This window comes from Brachyhypopomus gauderio, chromosome 21 (genome assembly GCF_052324685.1).
Source record: "Brachyhypopomus gauderio isolate BG-103 chromosome 21, BGAUD_0.2, whole genome shotgun sequence".
In the NCBI taxonomy this organism is placed as follows: domain Eukaryota; kingdom Metazoa; phylum Chordata; class Actinopteri; order Gymnotiformes; family Hypopomidae; genus Brachyhypopomus; species Brachyhypopomus gauderio.
The window spans coordinates 4765562-4783108 of NC_135231.1; the positions used below are offsets into that span (position 1 = coordinate 4765562).

At 40.4% G+C, this 17547-nt stretch overlaps 1 protein-coding gene across 5 annotated transcripts in view; it reads left to right on the top strand.

Moving 5' to 3' along the window:
- The first annotated feature begins 6996 nt into the window (after nt 1-6996).
- Nucleotides 6997-17547, top strand: part of ntsr1 (neurotensin receptor 1 (high affinity)) — a 39749-nt gene continuing 29198 nt past the window's right edge. For all 5 annotated transcript variants that reach the window (XM_076984016.1, XM_076984017.1, XM_076984018.1 and 2 more), the window contains exon 1: nt 6997-7833. In XM_076984016.1, the coding sequence (XP_076840131.1) occupies nt 7165-7833 (669 nt within the window). In that variant the 5' untranslated portion in view covers nt 6997-7164. The remainder of the gene's footprint in view (nt 7834-17547) is intronic.

Below are 17547 nucleotides of genomic sequence, written 5' to 3' on the forward strand. Positions count from 1 at the left end.
GATCTTCATGTAGTCAGTACATTATTGAAAATCTGGCAGACACTAATACAAACCAGAAAATGCGATAATGTGCAGCAAAACCACAGGGAAGTAAGGAAATATATGCAAAATTATTCAATGTCTGGCAAACAAGACAAAGGACAAGAGTTGTAACACAAGCATACAGTAAATATCTACCATGTTTAAACACCTCTTGTACAGGTAAAGATAAAATAAACACAAAAACAAAACCACATGGCACTAGTGCCATGAAGAATGCAGTGCCACAGGGTGCAATGGTAATAATACGGTAGAGGCAGTTAATAATATGGTGGCCATTTCCCCATAGCTGAAATATACATAAACAACAGGTTTGACATTTACTGTGAGCGGTGGCTACAATGAACAATTGCACATTGCAAAGTGGACTAATTTTTGTGGCGTTCTACAATACAAGACAGAAGATCTCTAGGAACCAAGACATTTTTCTTAGCACTACAGCATAAAAGACCACTCAAATGCTATACTTCCTAGGAAAATTAAATACTGCACAGTTAAACTAGGCTTGCCTGGTGGATCTGTGTTTGTTTGTTTATGGATTTATTCAATTTTAGTTTTCCATTGTGTTCCATTGTTATCACCCAGTCCATGCAAATGCGTCCTTGTCTCAACAGAGCACCGTGCTCTGGGTCCTCTCTCCTTTCATCCCACCCCTGGCATTGTCCCTCTTTGGGTGGGAGAGACACCGGAGCTGTGCTGGCAGAGCTTGGGCGGACGAGAGCTGCAAACAAGTGAAGAGGAAGAAGGAGATCATTGCAAGATCATTTTGATAGCACATTTACCACCCACAGGAGGAAGAGAGAGAGGCACAGAGAGAAAACAAAAACAACAGAGAGAGAGAGAGAGAGAGAGAGAGAGAGAGAGAGATGCTGATCAGACACAGCAGTAGAGAAGTACAAAGCGAAACTATTGCCACCCTGATTAATGGGGTATGATGACATTCATTAAGTCTACCAGGATAATGCAAGAAGACAGCAGAATGGGCGTGAAATATGGAGAAGTGTGCATAGGGCAGAGTAACTGCTACACAGAAACAACGCAGTATGTGCTGGACATCACTTCAGTATGATATCTGAGGTAGAACTGGTTTACAGCAAGGTACTCTGCTAAGCACAAATGTGCTTGTTCAGTGCTGTGCAGTACACTGATTCATTACTTATGATTTACATGTTCAGCACTTAGATGATGCTCTTATCCAGAGCAACTTACGAAAGTGCTCTGTCATCTACTTATAGAATTTATCCTAGCCAGGACAGTAGGTTAGAGTTGAAAATACCACTGCACTAGAATACTGCTGATATACAGGAATCAAAGCTGATACCTAGAACTGCAAAATAACCATAAGCTCTATATAACACACAAGGATAGCCAACATTGACAGAAAATAAGTACTAGAATTTAATTTACTCAACACATGTACAGGATCAATGGTCATATAAATATGACATATAAGTATTCAGTCTGCATTTGAAAACTACAATAGATTCTGCTGTGGGGAGAGGCAGTGGAAGAAATGCATAAGACATTCCACTATTCCCATGAGACTTGAAGAATGGTGTTTCATGCAGAGCTGTACTTGACATTCAAAGTCCTCCAAGTACACATCGGCTTTATTATGACATGAACACTGGCTGCACTGGAGGGTGCATTTTGGCTACAATGTACTACAATGAGCAGTAATATTTGACAACTGCCAGTTTTTTTTACGAATATGAGCAAAAATAATTTATTTGCAATTTTTTTTTATGTTTCTCCATGCTGGTAACTTTTACTTTGGTCCAATCTGTTAGGGGGCTGCGACAATCTTATGAACAAGATGGCTACACCATGCATACCCAGCAGGTGATCGCTTCAGTGCACAGGCCTGGAAACTATAGGGCACTGCAGTGATCATGATGATGTCATCATTTCCTGCAGCACACATTCATGATAATGATGTCATTCATATTTCGCATCAGATTTGAAGCCTTTAGTTCAGGAGAGCTTTTTGCAGTTTCTTTCTGATTGAGCCTTCTGTTCCTCTTTCTCTTTTGTACTCTATGGACACTGAGTCATGCTAAAAGAAAAGAGTAAATTTATGTTTTGTAAGCAACTTCTTTCTCACATTCACGTTATCCACCTGTTGTTCAGGTATTTTAGTGTGATCCCTGGGTGGCTCGCCATGCTGACCTTGGGGTAGCCTCTTTACTGCCTGTCTAAAATTGCCTTAACATCCTGAATCAAATATGATATTTTGTGCATGGCAGTGGCATGAGGCTCAGAGCTTCCCAATTTAAACTTGCAGCAGACACATAAAAGGATAGAGGCTGTCCAGAGGCAGAGCTAGCCTCCCTTAATTATTCATACTTCTTAGGAACCTTTAGAAGGGAGAAAATACCAGGTGCCATTCTGAAAGCAGTCAGACAAAGAGAGCCAAAGAGGAGAAGTGCTTGCTGCTGGTGTCAGTAGGAGGGAGAGTTAGTATTCACAATCAGAGTGAATGAGGGCCAGAGCACAGGTGAATGAGGTTATTTATAACCTTTTATATTGTGGCATTCAATGGCATGTTTTGACTGAGGTGGCATTCCTCTTGGCCTCCCTTATAAAGGATTGGGTGGCAGCACTATTGCCAGTGATGACCCACTTGATGATTAGGGTGCACACCAAGTGTCCTATTAATCCTATTACGGATCTTAAACATGGAAGACATTCTTACTTCACATTTATGCCAGTGCACATTATGAATGCATTAAGAATAAGGTTATTGTTTTCTATCTACATCTAATTTCGTAACTGCACAATGGTTAAGAACATAATTGTGAAATGAAGTCAGTCTAATGTGGTTATCTTTAGTAAATTATCAGGGTGATCATGAATAATGTATTCTGTTTAAAATGCCAATGCAATAAAATTAAGGTTTCTAATTTAAAGCTAGTTTCACAACATTAAATATTTTTTATCTGTGCCCATTAAAGTGATGGTCATGGTTCAATCACCCTGGCAAATGAGTCAAATGAGCTTTGGTGTTATCTGGAGGTTCCTGGGATGGTGCCTCTCCCTCACATCACACACATTTGATGCAGCCTCATTCTATCACTATTTTTGGCTTGTGAATAATTGAATTGAAAATATGAGCATAAAAAATATTTTTAAAAGCTATAAAGGTATTTTAAAGTGATTCTGAATAATGACAGATGATATACAGTTGTGTTATCCAGCTGTTTTACAGATCTCAGTGATATTATCACACCTAGCTCTACCACCCCTTGTCAGTTATGTCTTTTTTTTTTCCATGTGCTCATATTTTGGTTTTCGCATGTGTTCACCTGCCACACCTCTGTCATTTGCAGCCACGCCCCTTGTAATCATTCTCACCTGTGTCTAGTTTAGTCCCCTTGTTAGCCTTGTGTATTTAATCCCAGTGTTTCCGTGGTTTCTTTGCTGGTCTTCTCTATAGGCTACAGCACTCTTGTAGGTCTCTGTGTTGTATAGTTATTCTGTGTGTTTATTGTTTCGCATGTCAGCTAATACTTTGTGTAGGTTTCGTTTCTATGTCTGATTGCCCTACTGATGTGACCCTGGACTGTCTAATGGACTCTGGTTAAGGATTTGACGTAATAAATCTCGCTCTTCTAAGCACTTGTGTCCACCACCTATTTGCACCTATGACTCTACAGATATCCATACGTCTGTCTGTCTGTCTATGAAGAAAATTGGCTTAAATAAAAAAGTTAATTACAGCTATTTTAGACCTAACAGAGGCAAGGTGAGATTATTGCACCACTAATATGTTTGAGCAGTGTGATGGACACATGAAGCATGGGGAGATGCTTGTCTATGTGCCAGGTGTTCAAATGGTCATGGAAGGACACAACCTGGAGAAAAGGCTGAGTTTGGATGTCCTCTGTTTGGATGTCCTTTTCCTGGGAGGAGGTGTTGGAAGAGATAGTGTCCAGGGTCCAGTGCTTGGTAAGAAAAAAACATTCTTCTACAGTGTTCTAGTGTGTCTGTTTTTTAGATTAGAAAATTATAATTTTTGTAATGACCTATTGGTGTTAACTGGTGGTTTCTTAATGCTAACTAAAGTCTACTAAATTAATGTGATGGTACTGCGCACACCCCCACCCCCCATCCAGGCGCCCTTGGTACGATCCACTGCATGCGTGTTTGTTGTTGTCACACCCCTTGTTCGCTTTCCTTAAGTTGGTGTTTCACCTGTCTCACGATTTCCCCTCAATAACATGTATATAAACCTGCATGTGTTATCCGTCCTTGTCTGTCTTTGTATGTATTTGTCATGGTGTATTTGTACGTCAGTGTGTTTAATAAATCCACTCTCTCAGCTTCCCCTCTCTCACTCACAAATGTTAGTTAAGGGAGTTCTAGTGTGAAGTGTAGCCATCATATCTATATTTTTCTAAGCAGTGTAAGTGCCATTTCCAGGAAGAGACACTCAGACTAGAACTGCACTTGTCTTTCTTTTACAATATCTCACTTTTAAGACTCCCTTCAGTTTATGAAAGCAAACCCATTGTTCGTCAGTTCCACCAAGGGTTAAATGAAACAGGTATTCATTAAGAGGGATGTTTATGAATGTTTGCAATTTGTCTCCTAAGTAACACGTTTTCTGAACTACGCTTGTTTATAAAAGCACTGCACACTTTCCTCTTCTGAAACGTGATAGGAGGATGCGTTTGACCACAACATGCTGGAAACAATATCAGGTCCACACAAAAGGGCTCTTCACCTGCTGTGAGAAGCAGGCACATTAAAGCTGGCATGATGACAGAATATGCTATTGTAAGATGCTATTGTGGAGACACACTCACTCAGAGCTTCTCTGATGAACCCAGAGCCGGACACAAGCCTCGGGTCATGCAGCCCCTTTAAGCCTCCCTGGTTGGAAAGAGCCTGGGTCTTGTTCTGCCATTAACATCCTGGTCGTTCTCATATAATATGAGCAAATTAATGCTTATGTCATTCAACACAATTCACAACTTATGAATTAATTCAACCCCTTTTATGAAAGATTATTCAGTTTATTAAGCATGCCAGGAATATCAGATGCACGATGAGCTTTCCTTTACACTTAGAAATTGCCTGAAATTTCCTTAAAAAATAAATAAAAATCTTCCATGCTAACTTTCCAGAGACACTGCAAGTCATCAGGGGTAAACTCGTCTCTATCCAGTGTCTCTATTCTGGCGTAGCTCCACACTGACGCTGAATCATATCTTTCTTACACCACAGACAGATCACGCTCTGGACATTCAGAACTGTTGAATGCTATGGCAAAGTTTTTGCTCAGTGTAATGAACTCTGAGTGGGCATCAGCAAAAACATTGCACTGCTGCTTCCAGTGTCTAGTGCCAAAACTCTGTAAAGCATATCAACTGAATTCAATTTGTACAAGTTGTTTAAAAGCTTTCTAACACCAGAATGAAATTATAAGTTCATTGACAATAATTGCCCATATTGCCTGAAAGTTCTTTTGGCAAGTTTGCTCAGGACAAATATATAAATGTATAAAAGCTAATATCTGGAATTAACGGTAGTCTTAGACTCAGTGACAATACACCATTAAAAGTGCTTGTTTAGTGACAGTTTAGGTCTCATCTTGTCCTTGTAAACTGGTCTAAACTTATGACTTGTTAACTATCTTGTTAACTTGTAATCATGCAGTAAACTGGGTTTGTCTGAGCTCATACTGCAAAAAGGCTTTTTAAGGACACTTGCGCAAAAAAAAAATGTCGAACTAAACATTTCCACAAATGAGTACACATACAATCCCAACATGACCCACTTGTTGTTTGTTATTGGATACATTCTAGGAATTAAGTGACGTAATTTCTTAGTCTCCATTTGTAATGCAATGATGCAACATTACAATTAGTTTCTATGACACTTTAAATTGAAAAATTTGATTATTTCTGTCACACACACACACACACACCAGCAGGACATAATGTGGTCAATAGTGAGTACATACGTGAGTACATATTTTTACATGATCATGCAGTAGCCTGCATGACTTTACTCCCAAGACCTCAATCTTTGCCCATTTCTCTATGAAAAAGTAAATAAGATAAAATAAACCAATAACTCATTAGTGAATGACATTAGGGAAGGTTAGTAAAGGTTATTAAACCTTATCCGATAATCTTATCAGAATATCTGTCCAAAGTATATTTTTGACAAAATTCTCATAACCATCCACTCCACACGACAGTGCAACAAGATTTTTAACATTTTCAGAACAATAGTGGAACTATCATATCAAGAAGACAGGAGACTTTCTTATATATTTATGAATTAAATATCTTAGTCAAAGCATTTTAGAATATTGAATTTAAGCTATATAATGACCATGTATTTGGCTTATACAAAGAAAGCACAGAGAGTGGACTCAGCCTGACCAAGTCAGACTAATTTAATTAGAAATGATGCACTATAAGGGGATTAAGCTGGCAGTAGAATGCTGAAGGCCAGCTCATTCCCATTCACTGTCATTCCCACCAAAACCACCAGCCCCACCACAAACCATACAAACACAAACATGTAAATGATCCTCCCTATGGAGACCATGGTGCAGCTTACTATTACATGGTGGTTTTCCGGCACGCTACAGTTGAACTTTTGTTTTTACTAAGCACACATCATACATGAAATTTAAAAATCACACGTTTCCAAATGTTGATTCCATGCTGCACAGCAACTGAAATAAAGGTATTTCTGTAATGATCACTAGCACACAAAGCATTTTTTTCCCCACTGATTCTCGTTCTCTGGATTTTGTTTAAACTCCATTTCAACAAACCGCTGTAAATAGAAAAATGTACACCTGTTCAGGTGGTCAAGGCTGTCAACCTTGTTGCAAAAAGTACGTCATTCATTCAAAGGCGTTGCGTCACCGCTCAAGGTTTTGGCTTCAACAACACGCCTCCTCAGATGGCAGATATAAAAGCGACCCAAGTTCGCAGCAATCCTGGCAGTCTAGCGGAGATGGAAATGCAGCTTTTCCCCTTGCCTGTGTCCTTTGTCCATACAATCAAAAAATGTCCATTCAAACTGTTTTTGAAGCGAAAACTGTCCACCCCGCTTTACGTGTGAATTTGTGATACATTTTAAATACCTTGTGAAAACAGGATGGAGGTGAACACGACCGTAACTGAACGTAACTTATTAAAGTTGCGCGTCTTGGCGCAACAACTTTTGGTGCAAGCGAATCAGTCCGCGCCGCTCCTGGACAACGAAACGGACTCTGCTCCGCAAGAAGACCTGGACGTGAACACGGACATTTATTCCAAAGTGCTTGTTACTGTGATTTATGTGGTTTTGTTCGTGATCGGATGTTTGGGGAACTCGATCACTCTGTACACACTGATAACGAAGAAATCCCTTCAGAACCTGCAGAGCACGGTGCACTACCACCTGGCCAGTCTCGCCATCTCCGACCTCCTCATCCTGATTCTGAGTATGCCCATCGAGCTGTACAACTTCATCTGGGTTCACCACCCATGGGCCTTCGGCGAAGTGGTCTGTAAAGGGTATTACTTTCTTCGGGACGGCTGTTCATACGCCACAGCGTTCAACATTACCAGCATGAGCGTGGAGCGCTACATGGCCATCTGCCATCCGTTCAAGGCGAAAAGCATCATGTCGCGTAGCCGCACCAAGAAACTTATCAGCGGGATGTGGGTGGCTTCTTTCCTCCTGGCCATGCCGATGGTCTTCACCATGGGCCAGCGCGTTGTCGAAGGAGAAGTCATATGTACTACAACTGTGTCTTCTGTCACGGCTAAAACGATTTTACAGGTAAGCGCATAAACGAAGCTCAGACGAAGCTTTGATGAATGGTAAAGACTGCGAAAGGATTGCGTATGGATTTGTTTTATCCATCTTTAGCTTTCAAATTTCCTATTACTATTTTGTCGTGTTTTTGCTGTGTTTAATCGTTTGGTTTGCGTAATTTGTAGATTTTAAAGCAACCTGTTGCGCATAGTCTACTAGGCTAAAGTGCAGAGTTCAAGCAGGCTATACTCACAAAGAATTGGATAAATAAGTCGAAATGTTAAATGCGTGTTGGTAGAGCGATTAATCTACATAAATGGTTGATTGTTGCATGTCCATTAATGACATTTTTGACAGTCGTGATCCTTGAGATATTAAAATGATAATGATAATTTGAGAGAGACGTCGAGAAAGTGTACATTGAGTGATGCGATCCACATTCAAACACTCGGAGCCCTCAGCTCCAGTATCCTTGCCAAACAGTAACCGTCATCAGTTAAAGTGCAAGACCTGGGAACTTAAAAAAAATCTGATTTTGTGGTTTATCGAACATTACTTTATAATTGACTTCATTTGTCAGGTTTAAATTCGAATTGTACAATGCACTTATACACAATTTGTCTTCAACACTTCTGTAACCCAAGAAAATGGTTAATAATTGTGTTGCATCTCTATACAGTTCCAACCATATTTAAGGCCCGCTTGAAAATAGATCTACAAATTTGTAGTGTTTATTAAATTGTTAAGAATATGCTATCAATTTGGATTAAAGCGTCTGAATGTTGTGCATTCTTTGCTATTTTCCAGTGCATGTAAAAGTTTGAGTGTTTTGAGTTTTCTCAGCTACAGTGCACAATATCAAAATAATCTGAAAATATCTAGATATAACACAGAGCAATAGTACACGAGTTATGCATTAGGTTACGTTCTACAACAAAAATAAGGACGCTGGCAACACCTCTGTGCAACCCTGCGGGACGGATTTTGTGTACAGGGATATGGCGTCGTTTAGTGTAATGTTTAATCTACAATGCAAATCACTGATATTAGGTCTGGCAATTTTGTGTAATTTAGTGCTGCTAAATCTATTCCACATATGTGAATTGAAACAATAGTGATAACAAATCTGACCCTTTTGTTATTGATGTGATTCTTGTGCAGATAGATAGATCTCCGCAATAGAATTGCCACCAGAAATTAGAAAACCACACCTTGACTTAACAGATCAGTATGTGTAAAGGTTTATATATACAAGTTCACACAAAAAACACCCATGGCAAGCTAATCACAGCAACCCCCCATCTATACACACACACACACACACACACACACACACACACACACACACACAAATGGGTTTGATTCAGTACGCTTATTTTTGATTGTATTAAAAATGTCACTGCAGAAATCAACAAGACATTGGTTACTCCAGAACATGTGTACATGATTTATAGGTTTATAGGAAACTAATGTCACACAATCAGGGTTTGCATCTATGTGTATTTATATGTCTTGTCTATATGTCTTGCTCTGGCCCAATAACATCTGCGAATGAGAGCATACCAAGTGTAAACAGAAGAGAAGTGTACTTTTAAGTATATTGTACTTAAAAAGAACTTGTACTTGTATTGAAGAAAGTTGCGAAGCCTTTTCACCAGGACGGGTTTGTAATCTGTGGATGTAGGATCCTAAACAATATTTAAAATGTTAAATGGTATTCATTTACTGAAATGCAAGAATTGTACTGGTAGACCATGTGGAATCTGCTATAGTTTACATCTGAAGCCCAAAGTGGCAACTAAGGGCGTACTCACACTAGGGTCTGTGATCCGGGCCCGGGCACGGTTCCCTGCCGAAGCACGGTTCGTTTGACTAGTGTGATTGCTCCGAACCGTGCCCGGGCCCGGGCCCGCTTGAAGAGGTCGGCCAGGGCACGATTCGCTTGGACTCGGGCCCGGTTCGCTAGTGTGAGCGCTATCCGTGCCTGGGCCCACTTGGTGCCTCGTGTGATTGGTTCATTTTGCCGGAACTCAAACATGACGTCAGTGATGCAACGCTCACGTTAAACAGTCGTGGCGGCAAATGACAAATGATTGATAAATCTGTGCTTGCACCGTGTTTCTGCACTCCCAAAACGACTCAGAAAATACAATAAAAAGAGAATCGGGAACTCCATAGTGTTGTGTGAGCGCGCTTTTTTCCAAATAAAGTGGCGTTGTGATGACGTAAGCGTGCTTGGGCCAGCTTGATGAAGGCAGTGTGAGTGCAGGCCAGAGGGGGAGTGGGGAGGGGGGATAACCGGGCCCCAGCACGGAATGAGCAAACCGTGCCTAGTGTGAGTACGCCCTTAATTGATTCCAGACCTTTGTTGTTTTGAAACATATATTCTTGGTGAAAGAGGACTAAGGCTGTGTGGTGGAGGACAGTGTGATGGAAGACAGATGCCAATATGTGAATCTACCTCAAACTACAGCCAGATTGGGGGTAGGGATATTTATCCACTCTGCAGTCAGTATTGAATTATCATAAGATTACCAGCCCAATAACAGGACCTGAAGTCTGCAAGAGCTGTTTTCATATCCTAGTTTATCCAGTAGGGTAGAATTAGGTCATTAACCTTTTCCAAAAATCTACTGGGCAAAAGAGAGGCACTTAAAATTGTATTAAGATTTAAGTGTGATTCTGCATTTTAGCAGTGTGATGTTATTTCTTTTGGCTGTTGGATGTGGCCAAAATAATAATAATTTATTTATTTAGAATCATGTCTTTTTTGACTAACTACAGTAAGAAACTTACAGAATGCATATGTAACACCTTTAATAAGAGTAATTACCATTACTGCAGGTACACTATTGCCAAAAGTATTTGCTCACCCATCCAAATAATCGAAATCAGGTGTTCCAATCACTTCCATAGCCACAGGTGTATAAAATTAAGCACCTAGGCATGCAGACTGTTTTTACAAACATTTGTGTAAGAATGGTTCACTCCCAGGCGCTCTGTGAATTCCAGCGTGGAAAAGTGATAGGATGCCACCTGTGCAACAAATCCAGTCGTGAAATTTCCTTGCTCCGAAATATTCCACAGTTAACCATCAGCTGTATTATAAGAAAATGGAAGTGTTTATGGAACAACAGCAACTCAGCCACAAAGTGGTAGGCCACGTAAACTGACGGAGCGGGGTCAGTGAATGCTGAAGCACATAGTGTGAAGAGGTTGCCAACTCTTTGCAGAGTCAATCACAACAGACATCTAAACTTCATGGGGCCTTCAGATTAGTTCAAGAACAGTGCACAGAGAGCTTCATGGAATGGGTTTCCATGGTCGAGCAGCTGCATCCAAGCCATACATCTCCAAGTGCAATGCAAAGCATCGGATGCAGTGGTGTAAAGCACACTGCCACTGGACTCTAGAGCAGTGGAGGTGCGTTCTCTGGAGTGACGATTCGCACTTCTCCTTCTAGCAATCTGATGGACGAGTCCGTGTTTGTCATTTGCCATGAGAACAGCATACTGAGAACAGTGCCTGGCATACTACAGACAGCATGTATGACCACCTGCAGATGTACATTAGGCTAGTGATGACTCTCCACTTGAAGGTCAGGTGGTGGCTCATTTCTGGACCTCTGGAAGCCATTGAGCTTACGTCCCATCTAACTATCCCAGAGGAAGAGAGCCTACCATGGGATTTAATGTCACTAGTCTGCCCCCTCATTCATCAAAAAGCCACAACATGTCATAATTATAAAGGCTTGACATGAGCTAATAGGTTTCTACCATCACTGATTATATAGTGTGTATTAAACAAATTGGCAAACACTCATCTGAAAGACATTAGTAAGAATGAGATTGCCTGTGATGATGAATAGGGCAAAAAGGAAGAGAGTGAGAACAAAAATACATCAAAAGGGAGAAGTGTGCAGAAGCTGTGGGATAACACACATCCCCAGGGCTCCTGGATTGATTTCCAGGAGACAGGAGTGAAGCTTCCGGAAGATTTAGCACCGTTCTTCACAGCTGCATTGCTTCTGCTGCTGTAAATAATCTCTTCATTATCCTGGGTGACTCCAAAAGGAATGTTGTTTTCAACAATGAAGTGACCGATAGCTTGGTCAGCGTCCAAGAACTGACCAACGTTCTGCCGATTCTTCTTTGACTTTTGCTGAAGATTTACCCTGTCTGCCAGCAGTTAAGCGTGCCTTATCCACCAGAAAGAGTTAAGTGTAATTCTTCGTAACATCATATTGTAGTAGTTGTTGGATTAAAGTATTATCTGTGATCTCAAAATCATGTTCACTAGCGTTAAGCCACGGCGGAGCTGCTGAAAAGACTGAGTTAAGTATAGTACTCCAAAATCAGTGCTTTATTATAAAGATGGATGTTTATTAATAATGTAATGAAAAAGTTGCGCAACACTTTTGTTTAACTTTTGCACATTTATCTGTGGGTTTTTTATCTAATCTTTCTGCAAACTGCAGGTAGGTGATACCATCAAAACGTTTGAGTAGCCTCACATCCATACTTGCTGTCACATGTACAAACTATCCTATTATTCTATGGACAAAATTCACAATGATTAGAAATTACTTTAATTTATAAGAAACATTATTGCTCCAATAACTGCTCGTTTTCATCCTTATGAACGGCCTTTCATGACGTGTTTATGACATTTATTTACTTAAAGATCAAGGCAGTTGTTGTTTGGTTTTTTCAGTAATAATGATAAGACCTTGTGTTGTATACTGACAAACTGTTTTGTAAAGATTCAGTTGTAATCAGTGTAAATGGACAGACTTTAGTGAGAACCCAACTTTTACACCAGGCTTGAAAACAACTTTCACACTTGAGAAAATGTATCAAACAGCCCTGGGTCTGGGGGAAAAGCTCTAATGTGAAAATGCCAAGAGCAGAGAAATCAACAAGGCATGATTTCCAATCTTTTTCCAATCACTGAGCAAATGTATTAGCCAACTTATTAATTCCTGTAGAAATGATAAAATGAGCTCACTGACGTATATACAACACAAGTGAAACGAACAACGGGTTTAAAGTGAAGCCTCCTTGTGTCTGCTGCTCTTAATGGCTGGCTGCCTTCAACTTTTTGGGCAGTTATGTTCTGTCAATTCTATAAGAACTCCCGGTGTTTCCGTTGCGATAAACAGGATTTATTGAAGTCATTTGGTGTTATTAAAGGGATGTGACGATGAGGTAGCTAACTGACAGTTATGGCTGCGTTGATTGACTAATACTGAAAATCGAACGTCGTGAACGTGCTCGACAGCAGCATTCTTAAACTTAACTTTAAAGCTGCATTAAAATTCATTTTTGCCTTTGAAGTGTGGGTTAACAACACCTTTCTAAACATTATTCTGCAGTAAATTGTTGTAACAGACCTTTAGGGTCAAGTCCTATGGAATTAAATGTTTTTTATGTGAGAGTGCAAAGAAAATGCGTCATTATGGGGTGTGGCATTAGAGGGTAAACGCAGGTACAGGGAAATGGGGAGTCAAGTCCCTCCTACAGCTCCTCCCTATTCAGTACCCTTCTGAACTTACTACTTCATTCCAGTCTGCGCTGGAGGGCTAGAGGAGTCAGCTTGCTCGGCATGGCCACCTACCTTATCTGCCTGTACAACAGGACGAAGAGGCTTTGATGGCCTCAGAGTCCACTTTGCAGCTACTGCTGTATGGTTTAAAATTTTCAAAAGTGAACCTTTTGCTTCATTCAAAACATTGAATAATTTGTGTATATAATCATAAACAAGGTCATAATTTCATAGCTAAAATCAGCCAAACCATTATCATAACTAACATTAGACCCCATGTCTTAAGGGTGCTCCCAGTACTAGAATAAAAAGACAGTCAAACAGACAAACAGTCAGACAAATAGAAAGAAATACAGAATGCGGAGGGCTCAAATATCCAATTTAAATGCAACTATTGATGTTCCGGGCGAATCGAACCAAAACAGTACACACAAAAACACATCACTCTCTCGATCAGTGGGGTGTATTCACTCGTTACATGAATCACCCACACGCCACTATGATAAGACTTAACTTACTCGCAGTGGTAGAGGAGCAGAAACAGATACATCACTCTCTCGATCACTTACTTACTCACAGTGGTAGAGGAGCCGAAATAGCCTGTTTCAGAAGGGCAAAAGTGCTAAACGATCCTTCATGGAGAAACGAAAAGCTTACCTAGAAAGATCCCAGGGACGAGCCCCCAAATTGTTAAGAATTATTTTTCTTTTGGAGTCATCTTTCAGACATGGACCAAAACCATCAGGGTTCATAATTTGGATTATAAATTTGTACAGCCCTCATAGTTCTGTAGCTGGCCCGGAGAACAGATTCACAACACACGGGTGTCAGGAAAGAGTTCCAAAGTTTAATGATAATACATGTAGTTAAATACAGAATGATGAAGATGTGACTTAACACAATTGGGTCTGCATAATAAAACATATGTATGATTGGTGTTCTCCTTATCAGGAAAGGAGGCACAGTAGACTGGATCTAGGGGTAGTGGAAAAGTACAGGGGGAGAGAGAGGTAGAGAGAGAGGGGGGGGGGGGGGGGGGGTTCTAACTGACACCCAGATAATGGATTGAACTAAATGTCAGAGTGTTCTGTCTGAGGGTCACAGACAGTAAACCACAAATTTCCTTACACTGATGAGTTGTTGGACGATCCCCTATGGATTGAGATGTGCCTCAATGCATTTGTTTAGCATTCTACTTCAACACCAGCGCCTGTGTCCAGGCTCCCCACATCGCTACCCCAAAGCACTCACTCAGTCCCGTTACGAAGCAGTACATTTTATTCTCAAGATGTTGGACCTGATTAGTTAGGCCAATAGTGCCAATTCCGATTATAGTTGTCTCTAGACGCTTTACAGGTGACGGCGTCGTTATTTTCAATAGTTGTGGGAAGGAAAATAAATACATTCATGCACACTTTTTGTTGTTTAGGCAAATCTAAAATATCAGCGAAAATTCTAAATTCGATTAAGGCTTTTAAATACTTTTTAAGGGCTTTTTCCAGTATAGATTTATCAACTTTTGCGGACACCCTGTAACACAAAATAAAAATAAAAACCATGATTGTGATATCGGAAACACTTAGGTCAACTTTAGACACTTTTGTTTTCGCTCACATTGTGTCAAGTGAATTGCACTTGAATACTTACGAGGTAGCGGCATTTCTGGTGTTCAATGGCCGGTTAGTAGTGTGGGTTGAGTAATAACATGTTTCATTCATTCTGCCTAAAGAAAAAAAAGCTTCTTAATAATTGTGCACATCATGATATAGGTCCTTAGGCCACACTGTCCCGCATTACACAGATACGCATCATGTGTATATAAATAATTACATTGGGGATATAAATGAAGTTACCATAACTTATTGCAGTGATTTTCAATTGTTCAAAGTTACAGTGCATGATATCTTCCAAGTCTAGGATAGTGGTGGTCATACACTAAGGCATGTGATGGGGTGGGGGTGGAGATACTGTCCCACCTGCAGTTTCTAATGCACATGCTCTGGTTCCAATTTATCTACTGCACAAGTGCACCCAAGATGGCAGCTGTAAGGATGGCCATCTAGGAAGCTTCAAAAATTCACAAAGGGAGTCAATGGTGACCTACCGTCCAGTGTAAATTCAGTCTATGGTTTGTACTTGCTTAAATGGATGTTGTTACTTCTGTTTACATCATTTACATTTACATTTACATTTAGGGCATTTAGCAGACGCTCTTATCCAGAGCGACTTTTGCATATTACTGTCATTTTTATTAAACATCCTTTTTGATAAAATTGTTGACTCAAACTTACATTCTGCTCTCTCCATCACATGTACTGAACATTAACCAAAAAAATTCCTCACAGGAAAAAGGTTAAATCAACTTCATTGAAATTCTAATAGTGTACCCTCCACGCCTCTCAACTTATCTGAAATGAGCTTTACTTTTCATGTCTATAAGCTGATTAATTCCTGAATTATATATTTCCATGTAATATTACAATAGTGTTTTGAGTGTTTGGGGGGTAATGGGTTACTTTATTAATACATCCACATCACTGAATTCATTTCCCTGAACCAGTTGAATACTCTGGGTGAAGTACCAAATTCCATCAATGCGCATTCCACATGATTAGCTACAACCTTAGTAAATGAGTTAAAACTGAGCTGAAATGTGCTGGGAAGAGAAGCAAACAGTAATGTAATAATTTCAGTCAAGTTGTTATTCTGACTCTTGTAGTGGGTTATCCTCCCTGCCTTTCTGCCTGGTGTGGAACCCTTACCCCTACACAGGACTGTAACGGCGGGTGTAGGAGGCAGGCACCACGACGTTGACGGTGAACATATACTCTTTATTTGACAAAGACACGTAAGCTCCATTAAATAGGTGATTAACACAGACCCTCGTGATCTCGAGACAAGGCACAGGTGATACTACGAACACGCTCACGGACAACCCACACCCACGGAAGTACTAATATGGACATAACAGCACGCAGACAACGTAGCGGCACACCCACAGGGAAGGGTTCGGGACTGTCACCGTAACAAGGACAGTACACCTGGTGAGGGAAAGTTAACGTTACATGACTTCTAAAAGAATCTGGTCTGCAAAGTTTGTATGAAATAACAATTCACCTGCGGTTGTGCAAATGGAATAGACAACAGGTAGAAATGAGAGGAAATTAGCAAGACCCCCCCTACTTTTGAATGTTGGTGGTCCTTTCACACTCGTGGTAGCACGAGACGGACTCTACAACCCACACAAGTGGTGTGTCAGCAGTTCCTGCAAGATGAAGGCATTGAAGCTATGAACTGGCCCGCCCGTTCCCCAGACCTGAATCCAATTGAGCACATCTGGGACATCATGTCTCGCTCCATCCACCAACGTCACGTTGCACCACAGACTGTCCAGGAGTTGGTGGATGCTTTAGTCCAGGTCTGGGAGGAGATCCCTCAGGAGACCATCCGCCACCTCATCAGGAGCATGCCCAGGCGTTGTAGGGAGGTCATACAGGCACGTGGAGGCCACACACAATACTGAGCCTCATTTTGACTTGTTTTAAGAACATTACATCAAAGTTGGATCAGCCTGTAGTGTGTTTTTCCACTTTAATTTTATGTGTGGCTCCAAATCCAGGCCTCCATTGGTTAATAAATTTGATTTCCATTGATGATTTTTGTGTGATTTTGTTGTCAGCACATTCAACTTTGTACAGAACAAAGTATTCAATGAGAACATTTCATTCATTCAGATCTAGGATGTGTTATTTGAGTGTTCCCTTTATTTTTTTGAGCAGTGTATATATATTAAGGGTGGGCATTGATTTATTTTTTTAATCTAGGTTAATCTCACTGAAATCTTGAAATTAATCTAGATTAATCTAGATTAAAATGGCTCATTCAGAATATGTGTGCTACCCAAGTAATGACTAAAAGTCAGTCTTTGAGATAGGGTTTCTTAATACAGAGGGTGCATTAGACCAGGGGCTCATCTCCTGTTTCCAAAATGCATCAATGACTGCTTGAGGAAGCTGTTCTACTTTGATACTTGAAGAAAAAAACATGCTCCATAAAATGTAGGCTACTCGTGTTCAACGGTTTATTCAGTTAAACATTAAAATAGTACTGTAAGCCTACATACTTAAAGAGGGCATATTCAGTCAAACATGAATTTGTAAGCCTACATACTGTACATTAAAAGGGGTTGATAAC